We start from the raw sequence: 26,967 nt of genomic DNA, 5'->3' as shown, positions 1-26,967 counted from the left end.
CTGGTGGGCCACAGTCCATGGGGTTGCAAAGAGTTGGCCACAACTGAGCCCACACATAAAGGTATGTGAGGAAACAGATTAATTAAAAGAGAATAAGGAAGTAGACAAAGGCCTCTAATATAAATCTTCTAAAGGGACTTGTTTTACATATGAAAGTGAAGTCGCTCAGTTGTGTCTGACTCTTTGCGACCCCATGGACGGTAGCCTACCAAGCTCTGCAGTCCATGGGATTTTCCAGGCAAGAATACTGTAGTGGGCTGCCATTTCCTTCTCCCAGGGGATCTTCCCAACCCAGGGCTTGAACCCGGGTCTCCCGCATTGTAGACAGACGCTTTACCGTCTGAGCCACTATAACTTAATTAAAAAAACTGTATCTTCCATTTCCTTGGAAGGGGCATATTACAAGTCCTAATCTTCTGCCAACCATCCATCATCAGGGACTTTTTTGAGAAAGAATGACAAGTAAAGAAAGGAAGAGAAATATTTGAGATAACTGGTTAATAACAAAAGAAGTAGAAAGAGCAAAGATGTTAAAGAGAGAAAATGCACAAGATGCACAAGAGAAAAGATAGCCCAGGACTTCCCCGGAGGTCCCACAGTTAAAAATCTGTCTGCCAACCAGGGGATCTGCATTGCTTCCCAGGTAGGGGAAGATTCCATGTGCCACGTGGCAACTGAGCCCCTGTGCCACAACTACTAAGCTCGCATTCTAGAGTCTGTTCCCCGCAACAAGAGAAGCCAAGGCAATGAGAAACCCATGTGCTCACTGCAACTAGAGAGTAGCCCCTGCTCGCCGCAACCAGAGAAGGCCCTGCACAGCAACGGAGACCCAGTGAGGCCAAACTTAATTAAATCATTAAAAAAATAATAATAATTTAAAAACTAACAGGATGGCCCAAGATGAAACTAACTGAGCTGCAAGACAGTAGGCCACTTCCTGTAAGGGTTACTGTAAGAAGGGGAGAAGGAAACGGCACCCCACTCCAGGATTCTTGCCTGGAAAATCCCATGGACGGAGGAGCCTGGGGGGCTACTGTCCATGGGGTCACAAAGAGTCGGACACGACTGAGTGACCTCACTTTCACTGTAAGAAGAAAGTGGCCCGGGAACAGGCTGGGTCAGGCTGGTCAGTGTGCCAGCCGTCAGCGGGCACCACTGGGAGGCAGAGGAAGGGAGAGGAGGGCTTTGGAGACGGCTGGAAAGCAGGGGCCAACTGGTATACACCCATGACTGGGGAGTTTCCTGTATTTAGCATCTTAGTCAACTTTATACTTAGAAATGCCTTATTTCAGGTCTAATCTTAGCCTAATTTACTAAAGAAACTTGTTAGACTAAAGAAAATTTAAATAATGCTCTTGTGTTTATTTGTGTTAAGCTGGGATAAGAATCCATTTAAGTATATATATATATATTATTTTTTTTTTTTTTCCCATTCATCTAACAGGCTAGTTGCTATTCCAGATGTAGGGAAACAACAGTGGACAAGACAGGTAAGCTCTCAGACTCTAAGAGCTTACATTCTAATGTGGGGAGACAGATAAATCTGCTAGGTGGTAATCAGTGCAACGAAGAAAAATAAAGCAGGGTACAAGGGCTAGAGAGTGATGGCAGGAATGTGTGTGCGCGCCGTGTTATACAGGATGGTCAGGGGAGGCCTCTCTGATGAGGAGAAAGGGCTGCGGAGAGCCCAGCAGATCTCTGGAAGTGGAGAGGAAGGGCATTCACCCAGGGAACAGCACTTGTAAACACCGAGGCAGGAAGCTGCTTCATCCCATCTGCTCCCCAAACACTAAGGCGTCCAGCATGGCTGGAGCAGGGGACGTGGCGGTAGAGTTGTTTGAGATGAGTTGGGGGAGGAAGAAATCACGCTGGACTCACAGCTCTAATCAAAGATTCTGGATTTTACTCTAAATGATTTTGAAAAGAATCATGTCATGGTTTAGATGGTAACTACTGCATGGTGATGCAGGAGATGTGGGTTCGATCCCTGGGTCAGGAAGATCCCCTGGAGGAGGAAATGGCAAACTCACTCCAGTATTCTCACCTGGAGAATCCCATAGACAGAGGAGCCTGGCGGGCTGCAGCCCATGGGGTCACAAAGAGTCAGACACAGCTTAGTGACATTAATATAAAAATATTAAAAACATAAAATATTAAATAATATAAAAATATTAATGTTAATAATATCTCACATTTAACCATTTACCATTTTCCAGTCATTGTTCTAGGCTATGGAACAGTCACTGTTATTTCCATTTTATTGATAAGAAAACTGAAGACCAGACATGTTAAGTTTCTTTCTCAAGGGTATACAGTTGGTAAATGCTGAAGGAGGTATTTGAATTTAGGCAGTCTGACTCTAGGATCTCTGGAGTCTTCAATACTGCTCCACAAGCCTGGATCTACTGTAGTTATTCAACTTTACAGTATTTTTCAGCCAATTAAAAACAAAATAATCTATGTAAAATGACCCTCCCAAACCTCCACTAAGATCCTGTAACAAGGAAGATTCTGCAATTTAAATCATTAGTATTGAAGCATTCTTTTAAACACAACTGCATGTTTATACAATTACATTTTCACAGTTTAAACATATCCCGAATTTATCCTTTATGTGAAAAGAAGGCAGGTATTTAAAAAAAAGGCCAACTATTAAATGAAAAAAATTCACATGAAAATAAGTTTAAAAGAGAATGTCAAGACAATTTTAATTTAAAAATGATATTATTTCTAACTGAGCTAAAGGATGCTGATGTTAGATTATTTGAGAAGAATTTTGGGGAGTAATTATTTAAAAAAACTATTTTATTGAAGTATAGCTGACTTACAATGTTGTGTTAATTTCTGCTGTATAGCAAAGTGATTCTCTAATACATATACATACACATTCTTTTTCATATTCCTTTCCATTATGGTTTATCACAGGTTGGGGAGTACTTTTTAAAGCATAATCTCTGAATTAATGATATTAACTTTATTACAGTATAAAGAATTCCTGTTCAGAGAGATGGCACTTTTCTGCCAGTCCTAGAAAATGACAATGGGATAGGACCTACAATGATACTTAGACTAAAAGAACTCTTCCTACTTTATCATCAAACATCATTTCATAGAAAATAATCACTCTTCCAAAATATCTTTAAAAACTCTTTATAGACACTTTATCAAAATCTGTATGTTTATTAAGCTTAGATAGAATACACTGTCTCATAGGTCTAAATTTAGAGTTATTAATCACTACTAAAAGTAGCTTTAAACTCTAAGTACTTTCATTTTAAAAGGCTGAATTAAACATCAGATTAAACCCAGACCATCAGAATTATCTTTGCCTTGTTGACTGAAAGGCTGTTTAAACAAGGCAACAGATTCAGTTTATGCTAATCCTGGTTTAATTGTTAATAGTATTCTTTTACTCTAAAAAAATGTGCTGATTTGGACAATAAATTAGGTTGATACTTTATCTCAATAACCAACAAACCACACCAAAACAAAAAATTATTTATATACTTTAAAAGCCTACAGTTTTCTTTTCAATAATACAAGGCGGCCATTGTCATTTATCATTTCACTTTTTAAAATAAAATTGACTATTTTTTACCCAGTTCATCACTACTAGATATTCATACTGTTTCTAATTCTTTAATATAATGTAATATTATCCATGGAGATAAATCTTTGTGTGCATCTATAAGTTAATTTGGACATGGAACAATAGTCTGGTTCCAAATCAGGAAAGGAGTACGTCAAGGCTGTATATTGTCACCCTGCTTATTTAACTTATATGCAGAGTACATCATGAGAAATGCTGGACTGGATGAAGCACAAGCTGGAGTCAAGGTTTCCAGGAGAAATATCAATAACCTCAGATATGTAGGTGACACCACCCTTACGGCAGAAAGCAAAGAAGAACTAAAAAGACTCTTGATGAAAATGAAAGAGGAAAGTGAAAAAAGTTGGCTTAAAAATCAACATTCAGAAAACTAAGATCATGGCATCTGGTCCCATCACTTCATGGCACATAGATGGGGAACAGTGGAAACAGTAAGAGACTTTATATTTTTGGGCTCCAAAATCACTGCAGGTGGTGACTGCAGCCATGAAATTAAAAGACATTTGCTCCTTGGAAGAAAAGTTATGACCAACCTAGACAGCATATTAAAAAGCAGAAACATTACTTTGCCAACAAAGGTCTGTCTAGTCAAAGCCATGGTTTTTCCAGTAGTCATGTTTGGATGTGAGAGTTGGACCACAAAGAAAGCTGAGCACCAAAGAATTGATGTTTTTGAACTGTGGTGTTGGAGAAGACTCTTGAGAGTCTCTTGGACTGCAAGGGGATCCAACCAGTCCATCCTAAAGGAAATCAGTCCTGAATATTCATTGGAAGGACTGATGCTGAAGCTGAAATTTCAATACATTGGCCACCTGATGTGAAGAACTGACTCATTGGAAAAGACCCTGATGGTGGGAAAGATCGAAGGCAGGAGGAGAAGGGGATGACAGAGGATGAGATAATTGGATGGCATCACTGACTCAATGGACATGAGTTTGGGTAAACTCCGGGAGTTGGTGATGGACTGGGAGGCCTGGTGTACTGTGGTTCATGGGGTCTCAAAGAGTCAGATACTACTGAGCAACTGAGCTGAACTGAATAGGTTAATTCCTAAAATTGGAATCTTCTAGGTCAAAATATATGCATATTTCTAAGTAATTTGGAACATAATGCCACATTTGCCTCCAGGAAATCTGTGCCAGTTTATACTCCCAGCAGCAGAACATGAGAAGGCATATTTCCAATATGAGCTTTTCTGCTTTTTAAAAGAATCTTTGCAAACTCTATGTGTGAAAGAAAAATGGTGTCTTCTTGTTTTAATATTTTTCTGACTACTGAGTTTGAAGCTCTAAAAATATATTGGCCATTTATATGTCTTCTATTGTGAATTGCTTATTTATATATTCTGGTCAATTTGCTTATAGGGTATGTCTCTTTTTCATAGACTTGTGAGAGTTCTATTAATATTAACCTTTTATCACTTATAAAAAGGTTAATTTTAGATAAATAATGTTACATGTTGTTTCCCAGCTCCAGCAAAGGTTCTTGGTTTTTTATTTTTTGGCCTTGATGTGTGGCACGTGTGGGATCTTAATTCCCGGACCAGGGATCAAACCTTCACCCCCTGCAGTGGAAGCACAGAGTCTTAACCCAGTGGACCTCTAGGAAGTCCCCTAAGGCTCCCCCTTGCATCTTTCTGTTTCTACCTTATCTCTGATTAACATCTGGTTAATAGGATGCTTCAGTGTTTTATATAAAGTTCCATGCCTAGATATTCTCTTCATTCTCCTCCGCCAACCTTATAACTGTAATTTTTTCCCTTTTCATAATAAAAATATTCGTTATGAAACACATTAAGCCTTGAAGATGTTAATTTTCTGTTTAAAACTGGAGAGACACTGATCTTTGGCTTTACTTACTTGAGTTGGGCAGGTCTGATCAACACACGATGTAAATGCTGTTAATACAAAATATTCTGCTGGGAATGTGACTCAGAAGGAGTCTATTAACAAACTCCAAAGTTAAAAACAACAAAAACCTATGCAGACCTATGAGTTTTTTTAAAACTGTAATAACTGACCAATTATAGAAAAAAATCTACAATTTCAGGGAACTTATCATAATTTCCAGAAGGGTATGGAAGAAATGCAAAGGGGTTTCTGGGAATGTTTTGTTTGGCTAAAGAAATGCTCATTGTCATGTAACATAAAATAGGCAGGGATAGGAAGGTGTCCCCGTAGGTGGATAAATGACAATTCCCTCATTCCAAACAACTTTATTTAGTATTTTCTTAAATAAACTGTTAAGATACATACATTGTGAAATCTTCCAGTTTGCAGATGATTTTTAACTTTTATGAGGCTGGCAAGTAGTGATAATGGTGTATCAGAATTGTAGAGAAAATTTGCATTATAGGCAAATATAAAACAATATTCAAATAAAAATGATTTAAACAGTGCCTATTAATTAACTAACACATAAAGTGATAGAATGACTAGAAAGAGATGAGAACTCATCACAGACGGCTTCCTACAGATACTGGACTATTTAGCTGCTAAGTCAAAAAAGACAAAATGCCAAATATCACTATGAAATACATTGAGGGAAAACAGAAAGAATCATCCCAGCCTTTAACAGTCTTTTGCAGTTCTGATCACTGTACCTCAAGAAAGCAGAACAAGGGTAAAAGTTCAGCAAATTTGGGTGGGGAAAGTTCCATATGAGAAAAAACTAGGGGAGGAAACTAAGGAAATGCCACTGTAAAGAATCATTCACATAGCTACATCTTCATACAGCTACAAAGACGATAATAAGGGAGACACTTCAAATATACATAATCACACACACACATTTTTGGATGAAAAACAGAAGTGAGGAAAAGTAATAGGTATTGCCCGGAAATTGATGGAGCCAGCAAGTGGCAAAGATATGACTGTGTGATAATTGCTTTGGGACAAAAGGGAACCAGAAAATGATGAGTAAGAAACTGAAGAGATTAAAAATACACACCAGGCAAAAGAACAACAAAGAAGTGTGGTCAAATACGCAAGTGATGTGAAAGAGAAAAGAAGGGCACTGATTTTTTTTTTTTTTAATTTGATCGTGAGGCTTGTGGGATTTTAGTTCCCCAGCTGAGGATTCAACCTGGGACCTTGGCAGTGACAGGGAGTGCAGAATCCTAACCACTGGACCACCAGGGAATTCCCGGCACTGATTTAAATGCACAGTAAAGAAATTTAAGACCCCGTAACAGTCTTTAATTAAATAAAGATGAAGATTTTGTAGCAGAAAAAAAAAGGAGATAATAAGATTTTTCTTATTTAATTTCCAGATGTTTGTTTCACATTTTAATTTATACATATTAAACACATATATCTTATGCTATGCACATTTTTCTTTCACCAAAATCTATTTATAAATTGATGGTACTTTTTGCAATCGATGGTGCCTTAGACCAGGGTTTTTGATGTTACTGAATTTAAGGGCCCCTAATCGGAGAAGGCAATGGCACCCCACTCCAGTACTCTTGCCTGGAAAATCCCATGGACAGAGAAGCCTGGTAGGCTGCAGTCCATGGAGTCGCTACGAGTTGGACACGACTGAACGACTTCACTTTCACTTTTCGCTTTCATGCATTGGAGAAGGAAATGGCAACCCACTCTAATATTCCTGCCTGGAGAATCCTAGGGACAGGGGAGCCTGGTGGGCTGCCGTCTATGGGGTCACACAGAGTTGGACATGACTGAAGCAACTTAGCAGCTAAATTAGAAGCTAACAGTTCTATATAACTTCTTCTAAATTTATGATGGCTTTATTCTAGTATGTTTAACAAAAATTGCTCAATACCCACATCCAAATGTTGCTGTTCGAGACCTATGGTTACGCTTATAGACATTGAGAAGCTAGTAAAATAAGTCATACAGAACAATCTAAAGGTTCTGAGGAGAAATATGCACAGAGCATCAACATTAAGGGACATGTAACATTGTGAAAAATTAGTAGTTTCAAAGTGGATGGAATAATCCAGAAGGGAAATGCTTACATTTTAGGTAGGGGATGGTAGAGAATCAAATGATACACAAATCATATCTATAAAGTTATAGAAATGAAATCTTATTGGCTTACTTTATTGTCATATCCTGGTTGTGAATCTTTTGGAGGAAGAAGGACTAGAGGAAGTGAAGGCCAAAGGAACCTGAGGAATATTATCCTCATTTTTCAGATACAGATTTGACTCACAGTTAAATCAGTTGCTCAAAGTTATGAACAAGTCAGCAGGGGCCCCTAACCTATCTTGTTTATTCATTTCCCAGCATTATTACAAATAAATATTCACAGAATGGCATTACTTACCGAGCATAGTAGGGTAAATATCCACAAGAGAAACCACACTTGATACTTGTAGGTTGGCCTGAATTCCCGGCCCCATGATCAAGAGTGGGACATGGGAGCTAGCTTCGTACATACTCATCTTATAAAACTGTCGGTGTTCCATGGCCAGCTCCCCATGGTCTGAGGTGTATATGACGATAGTCTTCTGGAGAAGACCTAACTGGCGCAGAGCCAAAATGATTTCACCTGCAATATATATAGAAGTAAATCTTAATTAGCTTTTAGCTCACTTTTTTTCTATCATAATAAGCTCATAATGATTCTACCCTCTAAGAATTTGTCAGGATGTTTTTTAACATCTGAATGTTATCTACTGTTTTTCAATAAATAACTTATGCCAGATTTCATGTATCTGCTTCTCAGTGAATGGACTAGAGAGAGCAAGGAGAAAATGCAGTACCTAAGGATAAGTTCCTTTATTTGGAGGTCATCCTGGCTTGCTTTCTGTGTTTCTGTCAGGGAGTAGGGGAAAACATTACCTCCAGGGACTTGAATGAGAAAAGAAAGGCATGAGTGGGTATCTGCACTGTGCATGTCTCAGGAAAGGATTGGTGTCACCATCCACCCACAACTGCTGCCCAATGGGAGGAGATAAAAGGGGTCAGAACTCCTCCTCCTGATACCCTTTCTCTCAAATTCCCCATTACTAGATCATGCCCATGAAGCCGGCTGAGTCTTACAGAAATCCCACCTTTAAAAAAAAGGCTGGAAGAAGTACAGACGATATATGAATGTGATTTGGCAACTCTTGGACACTAAAATTCCTCTGACCAGTCCTGTCTCTAAGGGACATGAAACTTCCTCATTTTAATTAAGAGAACACAGTAAGACACAAGTCTAGAGAGAAGCATCATTTCTATTTTGGCAGCTCCTGAATCTGGCCTGCAGGGGTCTGTATTATTTAAAAAAAAACAAAAAAACAAAAAACAAAAAAACCATAGGCAATTCTGAGGTCCAGTTGGATCTGAGACCCAGTCTCTGAGGAGTTATTTATGGGGTGCAGACCATCAGAATCTTTCAACTGGACAACTGTACTTGCTTCCTAATTGGTTTGCTTGCCTCCACTCCTTTTTCCCCTTCATAATAATCTTTCTAAAATATCTGATCATGTCATGCCAGCTTAAAACTTTTCCGTAGCTTCCCACTGTCTCACTCTTGTATAAGTTTAGCACCTTCAGCTAGCTGCCCCTTAAGCCTTTACTTTTCACAATCCTGAATGACTGACAACTCCCTGAATGAATAATAATCAGCTTGTACTTCCTTGCCTTTGTATACACTCTCTGCCTTCCGTGTTGGATGCCCTTTCGTCCACGCTACATGGCAAATCCCCATTCTTCCTTTATGACTCAGCTCAAGCATCACCTCCCTGGTGAAGCATTCCCTGTTCCTCCAGGTAGAATGAAGTCCTCTGTCCCCAGGACCCTATAACTTGTATACTGCTGTAGTTACACCACCATGTTATAACTGCTGATGTTTATACTCATTCCATAAATGTTTACTGCCTTTTTACCTATGTGCCAGGCACCATGGATGCAAAACTGGGCACCTCGGATGCAATGATGAATGAGAAGGAATGTCTCTCCCCTCATGAAGTCCACATTCTTCAAGGAAAATGGACAGTAAAGAAGTGAGTAGACAAAATCATTAAAGATTATGATGTAAACAAACAAGATGATATGGGATAGAGTAAGTAAGATGATGGAGCTGTTATACTAATTTAGAGTGGTTGGGAAGATAGGATAGCCCAGAGAAGGTAATATCTGGGCTGACAGCTAAAAATTGAGAATACTTAAGGAACTCCCTGGTGATCCAGTCCTTAGGACTCCACACTTCCACTGCCAGGGGCCTGGGTTCAGTCTCTGGTCAGGAAACTAAGATCCTGCCAACAGTTTTGTGGGGCCAAAAAAAAAAAAAAAAGCCAGCCATGTAAAAAAGCAAAGGGAAGGGCATCCCAGGCAGTGCTCAGATGCTCAGTCATGGCCGACTCTGCAACCTCATGGATTATAGCCCACCAGGCTCCTCTGTCCATGGAATTTTCCAGGCAAGAATACTAAAGTAGGTTGCCATTTCCTTCTCCAATCCCAGGCAGAAGGAGCAGCAAATATAAAAGCCTGAGGTGGGGTAAGAGGTTAGAGTGCTTTTAATTTCTTAATAATATTCAGCTTAGTACTACCAGTGCCCAAAGTAATGTGAACAGTACATGCTAAGTCACTTCAGTTGTGTCCAACTCTTTGCAACCCCATGGACTGCAGCCCGCCAGGCGCCTCTGTCCATGGAATTCTCCAGGCAAGAGTACTGGAATGGGTTGCCATGCCCTCCTCCAGGAGATCCTCCCAACCCAGGGACTGAACCCATGTCTCTTGTGTCTCCTGCATTGGCAGGCGTGTTCTTTGCCACTAGTGCCACCTGGGAAGCGCAATGTGAATGGTAATGAATACTATTCAGGGACCAGACTAGTATAGGTGTAACAAAGAGACACAATATAGTCCATGAATTTTGTAACATGAAGTGAACTGTTGCATCTTTTTTCTCTTAAGAGACTTAAACAGGTATTCCCACACTGCCTGCAGCAATATTTTATGTACATATAATATTTCATTTTTGTTGATCTGGATGAATGGATAGCTGCAAACTTTCAAAAGTGATTTCCAGTGTGCAAATGAGTGAATATTCATTAATAATAGAAAATATTAAAGTACATTTCAGTAACTGTATGGATTTATGATTGAAGAAATTCATTTAAAATCTTATTTGTATTTAAGATTGAGTACTTGGAAAGTTCTTAGGACTTTTAAAACATATTATACTTGCTTTATTATAGTTTATCTATAGGGCTTTTTGGCTTTCTTTTTTATACTTTCTATTTTTGCTTTTTAAGAAATAGCCATTTATTTGTTCATTCCCAAGGTTTACTTTGTTCAGAAGAAGTGCTACCCACACTTCACTAATTATAATTCTCCACTCCAAAGTGCAGCAAAATAAATGATATGGTTTTATAAAAATAATTTGTCCTAAAATGGAGATATTTTAAACCAGGGTTTTTCCACATCTGAATGGGAAATTGCCATAAGTCTATAAGTGGACAAGTAAAACATTATCTTGATGGTTATCTCATGGAGGCAGGTTTGGTTTTGAGCTGAGTTAGGGAAGGAAATTGAATATAATTCTGGACCATAATGTACACGGGGAAACGGATTTCAGTTTAAGTCTTGCTCTCACTGGCCAAGGAAGAATGGATGTATTTTGCAATTATTACAAGTCTGGGAGAACTCACAAGATTTGCAATTATTACAAGCCTGGGAGAACTCACCAGATTCTATGTCTAATCTGTTTCATCTCCTAGAACTGAAGTTGCCTTAATTCAGGAATATGTCTTGTTTCCAGCAGATTATAATTTTTTATGATCTTTTAAAAATATATGAACAAATCTAAGCATCTGTGAATTTATGAATAATTAAAATAGAAAAGACTTTTATTCTATTAATAATACAAATTACCCAATTTTTATAGGTATCAGGAATCTTTCTAAGTCTGAAGTATCTCAGCAACTGTTGTAAGAAATTATCTGAGGATATTCATACAGGTCACTAACCAGCATGATCACAGTTTGTTGGGAAAATATTATACTTTTTCCTCATCTAATTGCATTTTAATTGTACTACTTACCAAGCATAGCATCTGTCTCAGCACACATAGCATAATAAAATGCTCTAATATTCTTAATTTCCTTTTCTGTAAACTTCCCGGTGCAGTTTTTGGTATATGAAGAGTAATAATCTACCGGGTGCATTTCTGACAGAGGTGACCACTTTGGGATTTTGATGGCATCATACGACACCTAAAGGGGGAGAAAACAAGTTGTAATAATCCTTCCTTCCAACTAGAATGTAAGCTACACCAGACGTTTCTTTAATTAGGTTAGCAGAAAAGAATGGTTATGAATTATGTAAAGAAAACAGCAAATCAAATGCCTAAATTAGGAACAGATTTTTAATATTCCCACTAACAACAAATATCAGTACATCAATTTGTATACATGGTAAGACAGCTGTGAAATTATTTTAAGGATTATACGTGTGGAGGCTGAATGGAGGCCCAAGATGGCGGCACGCTGGGAGCGCAACATCTGCGTTTCTAGAGTCTTCCCAGTGCAGGTGGCTTAAGACCCGGCAGTTGTAGAACCCCATAGACTAGTCGTCTGGCAGGAACTTTGACCTCAGAGGTAGCTCTGAGTAAATCCATGTATGCAAGAAATAGATACAAAGACAAACCTCCTGACTTTGCATATCGGGCACCAAATATCCGGATTTTAAGCAGTACATTCAGATAAATCTTTATGGAAGAGTGAGTCTTAACTTTAAAGACCCTAAAGCAGTGAGAGCTCTGACTTGTACTCTCCTAAGGGAAGATTTTGGACTTTCTACTGATATTCTGCTGGAGAGAATAATTCCTTCAGTTTCCTTGAGACTCAAGTATATTCACTGGGTAGAGGATCTGGTCGGTCATCAGAACTCTACAAAAGTACTCTCTGAAGAGGAACTGACATCTGTACTGGGACATCCTGCATCTATCCTTTACTTGGAACAACTTTAAATGGCTGGTATTTCATGCAACAGAAGTAGATGATATGCGATATCAAGTATGCAAAGAAGAATGTGGAATGGAATAACTTATCTGATTTTATAAAGGTGGTAAAAGTACCACAGAAGACACTCCTGATGGATGCTCTTAAGGAAGAATCTGAGATAATCTGTGACTTTTGCATGTGCAACCCTCTCTTTTTTGCCAGTCAGTTGGAAGCCAAGGTAAAATATCTTCTCCTTTAAAGTAGTTGAATATTTAAGTTTTCCTTGTTTGCAAAAATAAGAGCAGCTTTTATTTTGGAAGTTGTATCAGTTAGTGTGCTTCTGGTATCAAGCACCTGAAAATCCAATTCCAGATTGACTTCACAAGAAAGTTTACTGGTTTATGTATTTGAGAAATCCAGCAATAGCATGGACTTCAGGAACAGTTTGATCAAGGAGTTCATCATAGTATCAAGGCTGAGACTGTTTTTTCCAGGTTCCCCTTGGCTCTGACCTGGCCCTTGGTTGTGTCTATTCTCAGGGAGTAAACGCCTGGAATCCTTGAAGACCCCTACCAAGTTCTGTAAATACAGGAGGTATCACAGAGATCGTGGCAGAAGGAGGTGAATTAGAGTTTGTTAGAAGGATCATCCATGACAGTTTACAACTTAAAGAAAGATTAAGGTGGTATAACTGTATGCTGAGAAAGAAATGCTGCCTGGCTCCTCTGAAGGAAGAATTTTGCATATAAGGGGTTCCTAAAGTCACTTACTCTGCCAAGGTCATTGTCTGCCAAGGTCAGACAATGAGATGGGCTTTGGCTTGGAGTTTTTATGATGATGTAACAGTACCATCACCACCAAGTAAGCAAAGAACATAAGAGAAGCCAAGGAAGCCCATTACGTTCGTTGTACTGGAGTCTGTGATGAAAGAACTAGCCCTCAAGCATCATCTCTGGGCTCTGAGACAGTGGAAGGCATAGTGGTGTGATGACATGGATTGAAAAAAAACTTCTCACCGATCTGAAGGTCTAGAATAAATGAGTTCCCCGTGAAAAGGAGGAAGTTAGCCCTTTTCTTCTAACAGCCATAGAGATAACTTCTGGATTCACTAAAGGAGGAAGAAAAGAGACTGAGTAAGACGACTGAGAGGTTCCCCCTGCTCCCAAGAACATCACTGAAGCCTTGGAAGAGAAAAAGTCCCCCTTCAAAAAGTCCAGCAGTAGCCAACATGTGACTCGGGGCCCCCAGGAGAGTGCGCTGGGAGAGCTTGTTCCACGGGAGGTGAGACTACCACTGTGGAGGGCCGCGGCAGACTCTCCCTGGAGGAAAACCCAGAACCCATGGAGGGTGAAAGGAGTGAGGAAAAGGGAGAGACCGAGGTTCTGGAAAGGCGTAAAGGCTCTAGCAATGGAGCCCAGAACCACAAGGCTTCTGAGCAGTTCAGCAACCCAGGGTCTGAAAAGGAGAACCATCTCCAAGGAATGGCTGGACATTACCTATTCAAGTGTCTGACAAACGTTAAGGAGGAGGTAGATGATGCCTTAGTTGAAATGCATTGGGTCCAGGGCCAGAACAGGGATTTGATGAACCAGCTTTGTACTTATATACGTAATCAAATTTTCAGGCTTGTTGCTAGTTAACTCCAAAAGTTTTGCACAGTTGGAAAGTTCTATAAGGCAGCTTGCTTTGGAGTGTGGCCTGTGGGGTGGCAAGCTGAATTCCATCATTAGCTCACTGGTAGCATTATGTGGAATTATCTTAAAAAAACAAATTAGTCCATTTTTAAATATCCCTCTTCTATTTTTTAAATTACAGGGCATTGTAGTATGGCAGTTCAGTGGAAGAATTGTGTTTATCAGCATCAACAAAAAGCCATCGGTAAACTCATAAGGGATTTAAACCTGACTTAAGCTGATCACCTTGACTTCAGACTGGTTTTCTGAGACCAGAAGGATAATTTTTGTAGTCTGATTCTGATCAGAACTTACAGAGCATCATGCCCTCTATGTCAGCCTTGCTTGCTTCCTGAGGAGGGGTGACTTTCTCACTCCTGCCCCCCATGGAGGTGGTGTCAGGGTGAACAGCCCTGTACCCTCTTCTAAAATCATTCTTAAGACTGAAGACTTTGGGTACATATGATTGATGACCCCTGTATCAATTCAGAGAAAGGAACTGGCCCACCTAATGGTGGGAAAATCAGGGAGAGAAAACTCAGTGATGCCAGGAAGAAGGGCTGGTATCAGGGAGCGCCTGGAAACGGAGACATCGGCACATTCCTGACTCTTGTCTGTTTTGACGTTGCTTATTTCAGAAACAGAATTAGGTAAGCAAAACTGCCAGATGTGATTGAGATACAGCAGAATGAAGCCATACCCCTACCTCTGACCTGTTTAAAGTAATTTTGTAGCAGTTAAAAAAAATTATATGTATCAGTGAAAAACATGAGCTATATTAGACAGTATTCTAATCCATAATAAGCGTCACTTTGCTATAGTTGTGTGATCAATTCAAAACTTCAGAATCAATAACCTAAGAATCCAAACTCTTTTTTCCAGTAGTTCACTAGTAAAAATGCCAATATCCAGTGAGATAGCCAAATATTGGTTAAGAACAAATACAACTTTTTAATATATGTAAATGCTTACAGTTTGGGTGAAAAATCATTAAGACCAGACTTAAGTCATATATATCTTCCAGTCAGATAGCTTTAAAAAATTCAAATATATACTTAACTGTTTACTTAAAAACTATTTGACTCATTTCATTAGGCTAGTACTGACTCCTGACAAGTTTTTCAACATAGAGCCAGCTGGAACTTTTTAAGACACAAACTTTGACATTATTTCCTTTAAAACATAGTTTCTGGATAGAGGTTTTAAAGTAACTTAAATTTGATTTAAGGTGACACATTTCAAAACACAGGCAGTCCTCACTTTGCATAACTCAGGTATGCACATATATTAGTTACCACAGTTTAAATATTAATAATATCAGTTCCCCTATAGCAAGGTTCAAATTTCAGCTACTGTGAACCAAAATTTCAGAAATGGAGACCTGATTGAAATAAAAATGTGTTTATTTGGGGTTTGCACTTTCCAGAGTTTCACAGGATTACAAAATGGGAGAGGCTTATAAAGGCAAAAAGCTGCAAGGCCACGGTCAGTTCCATGAGTTGTTTATCAAGAATTGTAATTGGATTTGGTGAGCAGTAAGGATGCTTAGGTTGTTTGGGGTTTGAAATGACTGCATAGTTACAAGCGGAGACCTTGGGAGCAGAAGGCTGCAGCTGGCCCGTGTTGTTCTGAATACAGCTGGTCTGCTGCTGCTGCTGCTGCTGCTAAATCGCTTCAGTCGTGTCCGACTCTGTGTGACCCCATAAACGGCAGCCCATCAGGCTCCCCCGTCCCTGGGATTCTCCAGGCAAGAACACTGGAGTGGGTTGCCATTTCCTTCTCCACAGTTCAAAGACAGTTCAAGTTTTCAGTGGTGCAGAGACATGTCTGAGACCAGATCCTCAGTGGCTGCTTGACTCCAGTTTGTATGCCTGACTCTGATTTGACTACTCTATTATAATATCAATTTGTCATCATTACCATGGAGAAGGCAATGGCACCCCACTCCAGTGCTCTTGCCTGGCAAATCCCATGGACAGAGGAGCCTGGTAGGCTGCAGTCCATGGGGTTGCTAAGAGTTGGACACAACTGCAGCAGCAGCAGCAGCAGCATCATTACCAAGGTGTATTGACTGTGAGTTGCCTCATAAAGAAGAAACTTTCACATTCATATCCTGCTAGTTCTTTAGTCTACAAATCACGATGTAGATTACATCTGTGTATCAGTGATTAATCATGTCATTTCTTTCTGCATTTGTCAGTGACTGGTTACTGCACATCTTTTATTCCGTACATAAACAGACTGCAAAGTATGTAGGTGGTCTGCTTCCTCATCTCCCACTGATACATCCATGTGACATTAAAATGGATAATCAAAAGAGGAAATTGGTCAACAAAGATGAATATATAGTAAAGAGATAAGCAATAACACTGGAAGTGAAATTCTAATCAAACATTAACTGGAGTTATAGACAAAATAGCTGGAAATGCTGGCCTTGCCACCATTCAGTGCACTCAAGATACACAGCCAGAGGAATTCAGTGAAAACATTGACATCAATGAGGAAGGTGTTTATGGAGAAAAGGATGAACATGACCTTGAGGAAGTGACACTAGCAGAAATCTTCACATTAAAGGAGCTCTCCGAAATATGAAAGTACAAGGGTCAAATGTTGGAGGGTGACCCAGATTTAGAAAGAAATATGAAAAATTCCCAAGACACAGAGAAGATCTTGCTCTATATATTAAGTTACACAATGCGAAGGCAAGCACTGTTCAAACTACTCTTGATTTGGATTTTTTTACAAAAACAAAAACATTTTAATTCTTAATGTTTCCAGTGTTTTCAATTGCAGTGCATTAAATAAACATCAGTTTTACTATGTTGTCATTTCCCTATACATTTATAATCCAAAAGAAGAGTTTTAAATGTTTTGACTAAATGTTTTTTAGTGTCCTAGAAAAATGGTCGTTTTCCCAAATGACTATTAAGAGCTCTTTGTACAGTTTCAGCTTGCACAGTCATTATTACTCTCCTTAGCTGTGCAAAGCGAAGACTGCCTGGACTTCCTAGAGAAGGTCTTTTAAACATATACGTGCAATGCATATAACAGACGTATTATATTCAATGTGTTCAACTCAGAAGCAGTTTCTGAGTTTTAACACATCACATTTTTGTAAAATGGTCCCTTTAGTTTTTGTCAAGTTAGATTTAAGGTGATTATACAGTTTTCAAAATTTTCTGTAAAATGATAATAAAAGAAACAGTGGGCAAGTAACAATAACATATAGATAAAACGTTAGCTTATACTTTTGAGGACACACAGTATACACCTACCTTTTTAAGCCAATAACGAGATGTGTGAAAAGTTGAAGATCCAAAATTTTCTCCTGAAGATGGTGAAGGATACGGGTGTGGTAAATTTAATCCCAAGTACAGAACAAATGGTTGAGTGGAATTACTTGCCTCCTTTCGTAACCACTTTACCGCTCTGTCTGTATTCTTCCAGTCCACTTCCATCACTCTTACTTTAGTCTTTTTAGGGGCAAGATTAGCCATAGGCCTGCCTTCCTGTCTGAGTAAGAAAGCAACATCTCTTGTCCAGGCTTCCACACGATTGCTGAGGGGCCAAAAGAGGACAGATACATTGTAAGGTGTTTGAAAAGTTTTTAAAACTAAGTACTCTTGCCTGGAAAATCCCATGGACGGAGGAGCCTGGTAGGCTGCAGTCCATGGGGTTGTGAAGAGTCAGACACGACTGAGTGACTTCACTTTCACTTTTCACTCTCATGCACTGGAGAAGGAAATGGCAACCCACTCCAGTGTTCTTGCCTGGAGAATCCCAGGGACGGGGGAGCCTGGTGGGCTGCCGTCTCTGGGGTCGCACAGAGTCGGACACGACTGAAGCGACTTAGCAGCAGCAGCAGCAAGCATAAATATAAGAGAGCAATATGGAAAAGAATTTTTAGACTTGGTCATGTAAATGTTTGGACTGATTGTATGAGGTCTCATTAAGAAAGATGCTGAGCACTGCAAATTCAAAAACCAAGAAAAAAATAACAAGAATCAAATATTACCTTATATGTTCTTCAAAATTAAGAGAGATTATTTATGAAGGTTACTTTTTCTCAACATAATATTTAGTAAAATAACAAAATACTTCAAACTCCTAGTATTGCTTCCGAATTTTAACATTTTTTTCTTGTTAGAATAAGAAAAGTAGTATTTCTAACCAAAGCTACTATAATTTCCTCCTATTACCAAATCCTTATATTTATAAAATTCTTACCTCCCACGGGTACCTTATGTGTTTCTCAACTCTCATGTTCTACATTGTTTCCAGCCCTACCTTTTCTTACTATGAGAACAATTTTGAATATGACTAATGGCAGCCCACTCCAGTATTCTTGCCTGGAGAATCCCATGGACAGAGGAGCTGGGGGGCTACAGTCCATGGGGTCGCAAAGTGTCGGACATGACTTAGTGACTAAACAACAACAAAGCTAACTAAGCCAAAATGTCATGCAGATTTCCTGTCCATGATCAACTAGATATGTTTTCTTTACCTGGTAGTTTAAAAGCTAAATGATACGATCAATTAAATTTCTTCAAACATTTTATCTTATCACTTGATAAGTAAGTAGTAGTACTACTACTTTTTCTCAATCAATATAGATTTTTAGTTGGCATAACTGTTTCAGTTCAGTTCAGTCACTCAGTCGTGTCTGACTCTTTGGGACCCCATGGACTGCAGCACGCCAGGCTTCCCTGTCTGTCACCAATTCCTGGAGTTTACTCAAACTCTTGTCCATCCAGTCGGTGATACTATCCAATCATCTCATCCTCTGTCATCCCCTTCTCCTCCTGCTTTCAATCCTTCCCAGCATCAGGGACTTTTCCAATGAGTCGGTTCTTCACATCATGTGGCCAAAGCATTAAAGTTTCAACTTCAGAATCAGTTCTTCCAACGAACACACAGGACTGATCTCCTTTAGAATGGACTGGTTGGATCTCCTTGCAGTCCAAGGGACTCTCAAGAGTCTTCTCCAACACCACAGTTCAAAAGCATCAATTCTTTAGCACTCAGCTTTCTTTATAGTCCAACTCTCAATTCCATACATGACTACTAGAAAAACCATAGCTTGACTAGATGGACCTTTGTTGGCAAAGTAATGTTTCTGTTTTTTAATATGCTATCTAGGTTGGTCATAGCTTTTCTTCCAAAGAGCACTTACCTCAGTTAAGTCACTCAGTCGTGTCCAACTCTTTTCGACCCCATGGACTGCATCACGCTAGGCTTCCCTGTCCATCATCAGCTCCAGGAGCTTGCGCAAACTCATGTCCATCAAGTCAGTGATGCCATCCAACCATTTCATCTTCTGTCATCCCCTTCTCCTCCTGCCCTCTATCCTTCCCAGCATCAGAGTCTTTTCCAATGAGTCAGTTCTTTGAATCAGGTGGTCAAAGTATTGGAGCTTCAGCTTCAGCATCAGTCCTTCCAATGAATATTTAGGACTGATTTCCTTTAGGATTGACTGGTTGGATCTCCTTGCAGTCCAAGGGACTCTCAAGAGTCTTCTCCAACACCACAGTTCAAAACCATCAATTCTTCGGTGCTCAACTTTCTTTATGGTCCAACTCTCAGATCCATACATGACCACTGGAAAAACTATAGCTTTGACTAGATGGACCTTTGTTGGCAAAGTAATGTCTCTGCTTTTTTCAAAGCTTTTCTTCCAAGGAGCAAACATCATTTTATTTCATGGCTGCTGTCACCATCTGCAGTGATTTTGAAGCCCAGAAAATAAAGTCTCTCACTGTTTCCATTGTTTGTTTTCCCATCAATTTGGCATAAAGTGATGGGACCAAATGCCATGATCTTAGTTCTTTGAATGTTGAGTTTTAAGTCAAGTTTTTCACTCTCCTCTTTCACTTTAATCAAGAGGCTCTTTAGTTCTTCTTCACTTTCTGCTTAGGGTGGTGTCATCTGCATATCTGAGGTTATTGATATTTATCCCAACAGTCTTGATTCCAGCTTGAGCTTCATCCAGCCTGGCATTTCGCATGATATACTCTGCATATAAGTTAAATAAGCAGGGTGACAATATACAGCCTTGACATACTCCTTTTCCTATTTGGAACCAGTCTGTTGTTCCATGTCTCATTCTAACTGTTGCTTCTTGACCTGCATACAGATTTCTCAGGAGGCAAGTCAGGTGGTCTGGTATTCCCATCTCTTGAAGAATTTTCCACAGTTTATTGTGATCCACACAGTCAAAGGCTTTGGTGTAGTCAATAAAGCAGATGTAGATATTTCTCTGGAATTTTCTTGCTGTTTTGATGATCCAGCAGATGTAGGTAATTTGATCTCCGGTTCCTCTGCCTTTTCTAAATCCAGCTTGAACATCTGGAAGTTCATGGTTCACGTACTGTTGAAGCATCATTTGGAGAATTTTGAGCATTACTTTACTAGCGTGTGAACTGACTGCAATTGTGCAGTAGTTTGAGCATTCTTTGGCATTGCCTTTCTTTGGGATTGGAATGAAAACTGACCTTTTCCAGTCCTGTGGTCACTGCGGAGTTTTCCAGATTTGCTGGCATATAGAGTGCAGCTCTTCACAGCATCATCATTTAGGATTGGAAATAGCTCAACTGGAATTCCATCACCTCCACTAGCTTTGTTAGTAGTGATTCTTCCTAAGGCCCACTTGACTTTACATTCCAGGATATCTGGCTCTAGGTGAGTGATCACACCATCGTGGTTATCTGGTAAGATCTTTTTTTGTACAGTTCTTATGTGTATTCTTGCCACCTCTTCTTAACATCTTCTGCTTCTGTTAGGTCCATACCATTTCTGTCCTTTATTGTGTCCATCTTTGCATGAAATGTTCCCTTGGTATCTCTGATTTTCTTGGAGAGATCTCTAGTCTTTCCCATTCTATTGTTTTCCTCTATTTCTTTGCACTGCTTACTGAGGAAGACTTTCTTATCTCTCCTTGCTATTCTTTGGAACTCTGCATTCAAATGGATATATCTTTCCTTTTCTCCTTTGCCTTTAGCTTCTCTTCTTTCCTCAGTTATTTGTAAGGCCTCCTCAGACAACCATCCTGCTTTTCTGCATTTCTTTTTCTTGAGGATGGTCTTGGTCACTGCCTCCTATACAATGTCACAAACCTCCATTCATAGTTCTTCAGGCACTCTGTCTATCAGATCTAATCCCTTGAATCTATTTCTCACTTCCATTGTATAATCATAAGGGATTTGATTTAGGTCATTCCTGAATGGTCTAATGGTTTTCCCTGCTTTCTTCAATTTAAGTCTGAATTTGGCAATAAGGAGTTCATGATCTGAGCCACAGTCAGCTCCTGGTCTTGTTTTTGCTGACTGTATAGAGCATCTCCATCTTTGGATGCAAAGACTATGATCAATCTGATTTTGGTGTCGACCATCTGGTGATGTCCATGTGTAGAGTCTTCTCTTGTGTTGCTGGAAGAGGGTGTTTGCTATGACCAGTTGTTCGGGAAAAATTCTGTTGGCCTTTGTCCTGCTTCATTCTGTACTCCAAGGCTAGATTTGCCTGTTACTCCAGGTATCTCTTGACTTCCTACTTTTGCATTCCAGTCCCCTATGATGAAAAGGACATCTTTTTTGGGTGTTATTTCCAGAAGGTCTTGTAGGTCATCATAGAACCGTTCGACTTCAGCTTCTTCAGCATTACTTGTTGGGGCATAGACCTGGATTACTGTGATATTGAGTGGCGTAACTGTTCAGGAAGCAATTTCTAAGAAGCCTGTTTTTTATGAGTTTTGTTAAGGCAAACACCTCTGAAATACATTATCAATTAAGAAGAGAGCTTAAAAAATTCAAACACCAACATAGAAATAAAGACTTTTTAATATTAAAACATAACACTCCACATAATGGAAACTTCAAACCACACAAAGTAGCTAATGGTTCATAGGTGAACTAAATAGAACTTTTATCTGCCTCTTGAAGACAGATAAATAAGTTTAAGCAACTGTAATAAAAACAATTTTTCACAGTAGATACTCAGTATCATACTTAGTCACTCAGTCGTGTCCAACTCTTTGTGACCCCATGGACTGTAGCTCGCCAGGCTATGAAATTCTCCAGGCAAGAATATGCTAGTGGGTTGCCATTTCCTTCTCCAGGGGATCTTCCCTACCCGGGGACTGAACTCATGTCTCTTGCCCTGGCAGGTGGATTCTTTATTACTGAGCCACCAGGGAAGCAGATATTCAATATAGTTTGATAAAAGTAATGAAAACCAGAATCTCAGCAGAATTACATCTAAGAGATTCTAGTTAATTCTGTATAGCAAATGGAAATCCCTAAAACAGTAAGTATGGTAAAAGTTATCACACTACCAAACAATGTAACAGTTTCTCAATCTTTCATTTATATCATTGCTGAATGAGAAAACCCCGTGTGATCATTATTATTGCAGAAGAGTGGGATGCTAGGGGTTTATCACACCAGCAATACTTGTGGTAGAGCTCTACGATTTTGTGGTAAGCAGAAATAGCTCACTGAGATTCATACAAGCTGTTTAGGAACCAAAGTGCTTTCTTTTCAACCAAGGAGTATTATATGGGAACAAATGGCTGAGAAATGATTACAGGGAACAAGGAAATTACAGCAAACCTTCTAATGCAACCTGATTAGTTGTCCAGTGTGATATTGTGATTTATAATGAAAAGTATATATTTGGTTTCCATCACTGATTCTGATACAATTTCCTAAAACCCTCAGAATTTTCTAAGAGATGAAACCAGCCAAAGTGTCTTCTGTTATGTTAACGGGGTTACTTTTGCACCTTACCTAGGTTGGGGCCTGTTTGCCCTAAACAACAAAGAGATTAGAGGGTTGACATTTTTAGTCCTATTGCCTGCCTCTGACCTCCAGGGAGGGAGGAGATTGGAGAGGGAATCGAAATTGATTTCAATCACCAGTGGTCAGTGATCTAATCAATCATGTCTCCCTATAAGGGCTTCCCAGGTGGCGCTGGGGTAAAGAGCCTGCTTGTCAATGCAGGAGATGTAAGAGACACTAGTTTAGTCCCTGGGCTGGGAAGATCCCCTGGGAGGAGGGTATGGCAACCTCCATTTTGGTTAGAGAATCCCATGGACAGAGGAGCCTGGCAGGCCACAGTCCATAGCATCACAAAGAGTTGGACATGACCGAAGTGACTTAGCATGCACACACACCTCCCTATAAAATCCAAAAAATGAGAGGGTGGAGGGAGGGGTGGAAGAGGGGTGGGCTTAGAAGAAGGCATGAAAGCATCGTGCCCTTTCCCCAGGCATCTTTTACATTTGGCTGTTTCTGAATTATATCCTTTTATAATAAACTGGGCTTCCCTGGTGGCTCAGACGGTAAAGCATCTGCCTGCAATGCAGGAGACCTGGGTTCGATCTCTGGGTTGGAAAGATCCCCTGGAGAACAAAATGGCAACCCACTCCAGTACTCTTGCCCAGAAAATTCCATGGATGGAGGAGCCTGGTAGGCTACAGTCCATGAAATTGCAAAGAGTCAGACATGACTGAACAACTTCACTGGTTCACTGGTTCATAATAAACTGGTAATCTAGTAAGTAAAATGTTTCTCTGAGTTCTGTGAGCCACTGTAGCAAATTAACCCAAGGAAGAGGTCATGGGACCCTCTGATTTTACAGTTGGTCCAGTCACAAGCATAGGTGGCAGACCTGGACACGTGATTTGTGTCTGAAGTGGGGTAGTGGGGGCCGTCTTGTATACTGAACCCTGAACTTGTGGAACTGAGCTAAATTTTAGGACACTCTGGAGTTGGGGGCAGAGCCTTGAATGGTGATCAGAGCTTTTACTAGGCTCTGGATTGACACAGGTGTAGACTGTTGCTCTGGTCGGGCTAACCAGCCTCCTCAGTCATGAGTGAGCCTATTACATCTCAAGGAAAGATCGTGCTTGAAAGATGGCTATATTGAACTCAGATTGCCATCTTTTGCCACAGCAATGAGTAAGTGTGATTTCATTTAATCCTTCTGGCAAAGTTATGCCCCTTTCTTTTTTTTTCCCTTTTAATAGTTCTTTGTTTCTAAGGTTATTTTTGGCCCAGGTTGGTCCCCTTACAGATAAAAAGGCTTAAATCAACTTAATTTTGGCCCAGTCATACTATTACAACTAATTTCAAACTTAGCTCCATTTTTGCCATTTTTTCTAAATAACACGTGATTTACCCTCCTATCTTAGTGGCATCTTCTTTTGTCTGTTTCTGAATGTGTGGGCTTTGGGCATGATTCCTGTGACTGCTGGAAGTGGAGTATAACAATGCTTTCATCATTACTAGGGCAGCAGAGACAGGATTATGGTTGAAGGTAAAGGTTCCTCTGTCCTAATTTTCCCTTTTGCCTCTTTCTGGCTATCCCAAGACTCCTGAGTAACCTAGCTGATCAAGAGGGTAATACTTTGATTGATTAGTTGACCCATGTTCAAGCATTGTGCCTAAGTATAAAATAACAACTTTTTTATAACTTAAAAAACATTTAGCACTTTTTATATATTCAATACATATTAATGCATGTGTACATGATAAGTCACTTCAGTTGCGTCCAACTCTTTGCGACCCTATGGACTGTAGCCCACTAGTCTCCTCTATCCATGGGATTTCCTAGGCAAGAATACTGGAGTGGGTTGCCATTTCCTTCTTCAGGGGAATCTTCTCGGCCCAGGGTTCGAACCCGTTGCCTCCTGCAGGCGGATTCTTCACCGCTGAGCCACCAGGGAAGCCCAGTACATACTAACAGTTATAATCAGCATTGATTCACCATTCACTCTCACTGCTCCCTGGGCCAGCCTGGGCCCTTGTTACGCGGATGCAGTATAAGCAGTAGGTGGTCCAGGAGCTGCACCTCTCAGTTCAGAGTCCCTTTTCCCAGCCCAAAGTTCCCTTGGCAAGTAACACTAATGAGGAAAATAAGGAAAGACAATATGAATATACAACTGCATCCATTGACGGCAATGACTGCGACAGAACTGCCATCAGCACCTGAGAGCTCAGTAGGGAAAGAATCCGCCTGCAATGCAGGAGACCCCGGGTTGATTCCTGGGTCGGGAAGATCCACTGGAGAAGGGATAGTCTACCCACTCCAGTATTCTCGGGCTTCCCTGGTGGCTCGGCTGGTGAATAATCCACCTGCGATGCGAGAGACCTGGGTTCGATCCCTGGGTTGGGAAGATCCCCTGGAGAAGGGAAGGGCTACCACTCCAGTATTCTGGCCTGGAGAATTCCATGGACTGTAGAGTCTATGGTGTTGGCAAAGAGTCAGATGCGACTTTCACTTTTTCACTGTGACAGAAAGATAACTCTTAAAGTTATAATTTTCTCTACTAAACAACCAATGTTTTCATTCCTCTTTAACCGGGTCAAACTGTTGCACCAGGAAACATTATGTTTTGACCATGTGCTTAGACCTGCTTTGTCTTACTGCTCAGCATGCCTCCCCTGACCTCCTACTCTCCGTGACTTGCTATAACCTCCTCGAAATAGAAAACTTTCTCATTAGTTGCTCACTGGGGGTATTTGGGACAAATTTCTTTTCATTCCATTTCTGTGTACTTTGTCTGGAATATTAAGAGTGTGCTTTCAATCAGGACAATAATAATAATAATAATAAAAAGGCTTGTATTTATGGTGAGGAATGAAAACTACCTGTGCTTTAGATCAGCAGTCCCTAAACTTTTTTTGGCACCAGGGACTGATTTCACAGAAGACAGTTTTTATACAGACCAGGGGTGGGGGCGGGGGGATGGTTTCAGGATGATTCAAGCACATTACAGTTTGCACTTTATTTCTGATCTCATGCTGCCGCTGATCTGACAGGAGGTACTAGGGGAGCTTGGGGATCCCTGGTTTAGAGACTTTGATTCATTGACTCCTCTCATTATAAATTTACACTCTTACTTTGGCCACCTGATGAGCTGACTTATTTGCAAAGACCCTGATGCTGGGAAAGATTGAGGGTGGGAGGAGAAGGGGACAACAGAGGATGAGATGTTTGGATGGCATCACTGACTCAATGGACATGGGTTTGGGTGGACTCCGGGAGTTGGTGATGGACAGGGAGGCCTGGCGTGCTGCAGGTCATGAGGTTGCAAAGAGTTGGACACGACTGAGTGACTGAACTGAACTGAACTTGAAAATAGGCACGAACATACAATGTACAGTTTCCTACATGCCAGCATTTCTTAGAGTGTGGCCCAGCCATCTCTGGGAGGTCCCCAAGAAGCTTTCAAGAGGTCCACGAGGTCAAAACTATTGTCATAATGATAGTAAGACTTTTTTTTGGTTGCTTTTTTTCACTCTCCTGGGTGTACAGTAGTAGAGACAACTGTAATGAAGCCTCACGTGGGAGCTTGGATGTGGAATACACCTATCTCAAAGGAAACTGTTCTCTATAAACTTAGGCTTCAATGAGTCATTTTGCACATGTATACCAAGTGCCTCTCCTAAGTGGTCCAAAGTTTATTTTACCTCTTTGAGGAAATGCAAGTGAGGCTTCTCAAAGGGATACAAAAGTAACCACGTGTTTCTGATAAAGGCATTCACAATTGACTATACCTTGGCTTACCTCCCTCTGAGGTCCAGTTCCTTATATCTTTGCTACTTCAAGCAGCATCAGCATCACCTTGTTAAATAAGCAGAATTTCGAGCCCCGTCCCAGACCCACTGAACTGGAAAGGGCATTTAATGAGGTGCCCAGCAGATCTGCATGTATGTCACATTTTGAGATGCACTGCTCCACATAACAGTGTACCAATTTTTATGCTTAAGAGCCTCAATTTTTAGATG

The 26,967-nt window shown here is 40.2% G+C and overlaps 2 protein-coding genes and 1 pseudogene across 2 annotated transcripts in view; 2 read left to right on the top strand and 1 right to left on the bottom strand.

Moving 5' to 3' along the window:
* The window catches only part of SKIC3 (SKI3 subunit of superkiller complex), a 159,340-nt gene that overhangs the window by 3,861 nt on the left and 128,512 nt on the right, over positions 1-26,967 (top strand). Inside the window, exon 2 of the mRNA XM_086413188.1 lies at positions 9,464-9,569. Within this exon, the coding sequence (XP_086269314.1) occupies positions 9,469-9,569 (101 nt within the window). The 5' untranslated portion in view covers positions 9,464-9,468. The remainder of the gene's footprint in view (positions 1-9,463; positions 9,570-26,967) is intronic.
* Positions 1-26,967, bottom strand: part of ARSK (arylsulfatase family member K) — a 58,980-nt gene that overhangs the window by 4,900 nt on the left and 27,113 nt on the right. The window contains exons 4-6 of the mRNA XM_086413189.1: positions 17,458-17,740; positions 11,609-11,780; positions 7,904-8,128 (exon numbers count right to left, since the gene is read on the bottom strand). Of these exons, the coding sequence (XP_086269315.1) occupies positions 7,904-8,128; positions 11,609-11,780; positions 17,458-17,740 (680 nt within the window). The remainder of the gene's footprint in view (positions 1-7,903; positions 8,129-11,608; positions 11,781-17,457; positions 17,741-26,967) is intronic.
* LOC147369989 (RNA N(6)-adenosine-methyltransferase METTL16-like) lies at positions 12,171-14,274 on the top strand (annotated as a pseudogene).

This window comes from Bos grunniens, chromosome 7 (assembly GCF_055505025.1).
Source record: "Bos grunniens cultivar Pamir isolate PY7600 chromosome 7, Bosgru_T2T1.0, whole genome shotgun sequence".
Classification (NCBI taxonomy): Eukaryota; Metazoa; Chordata; class Mammalia; order Artiodactyla; family Bovidae; genus Bos; species Bos grunniens.
Note: the sequence above shows the minus strand (reverse complement) of the source record. Positions and strands in the feature narration are given on the sequence as shown.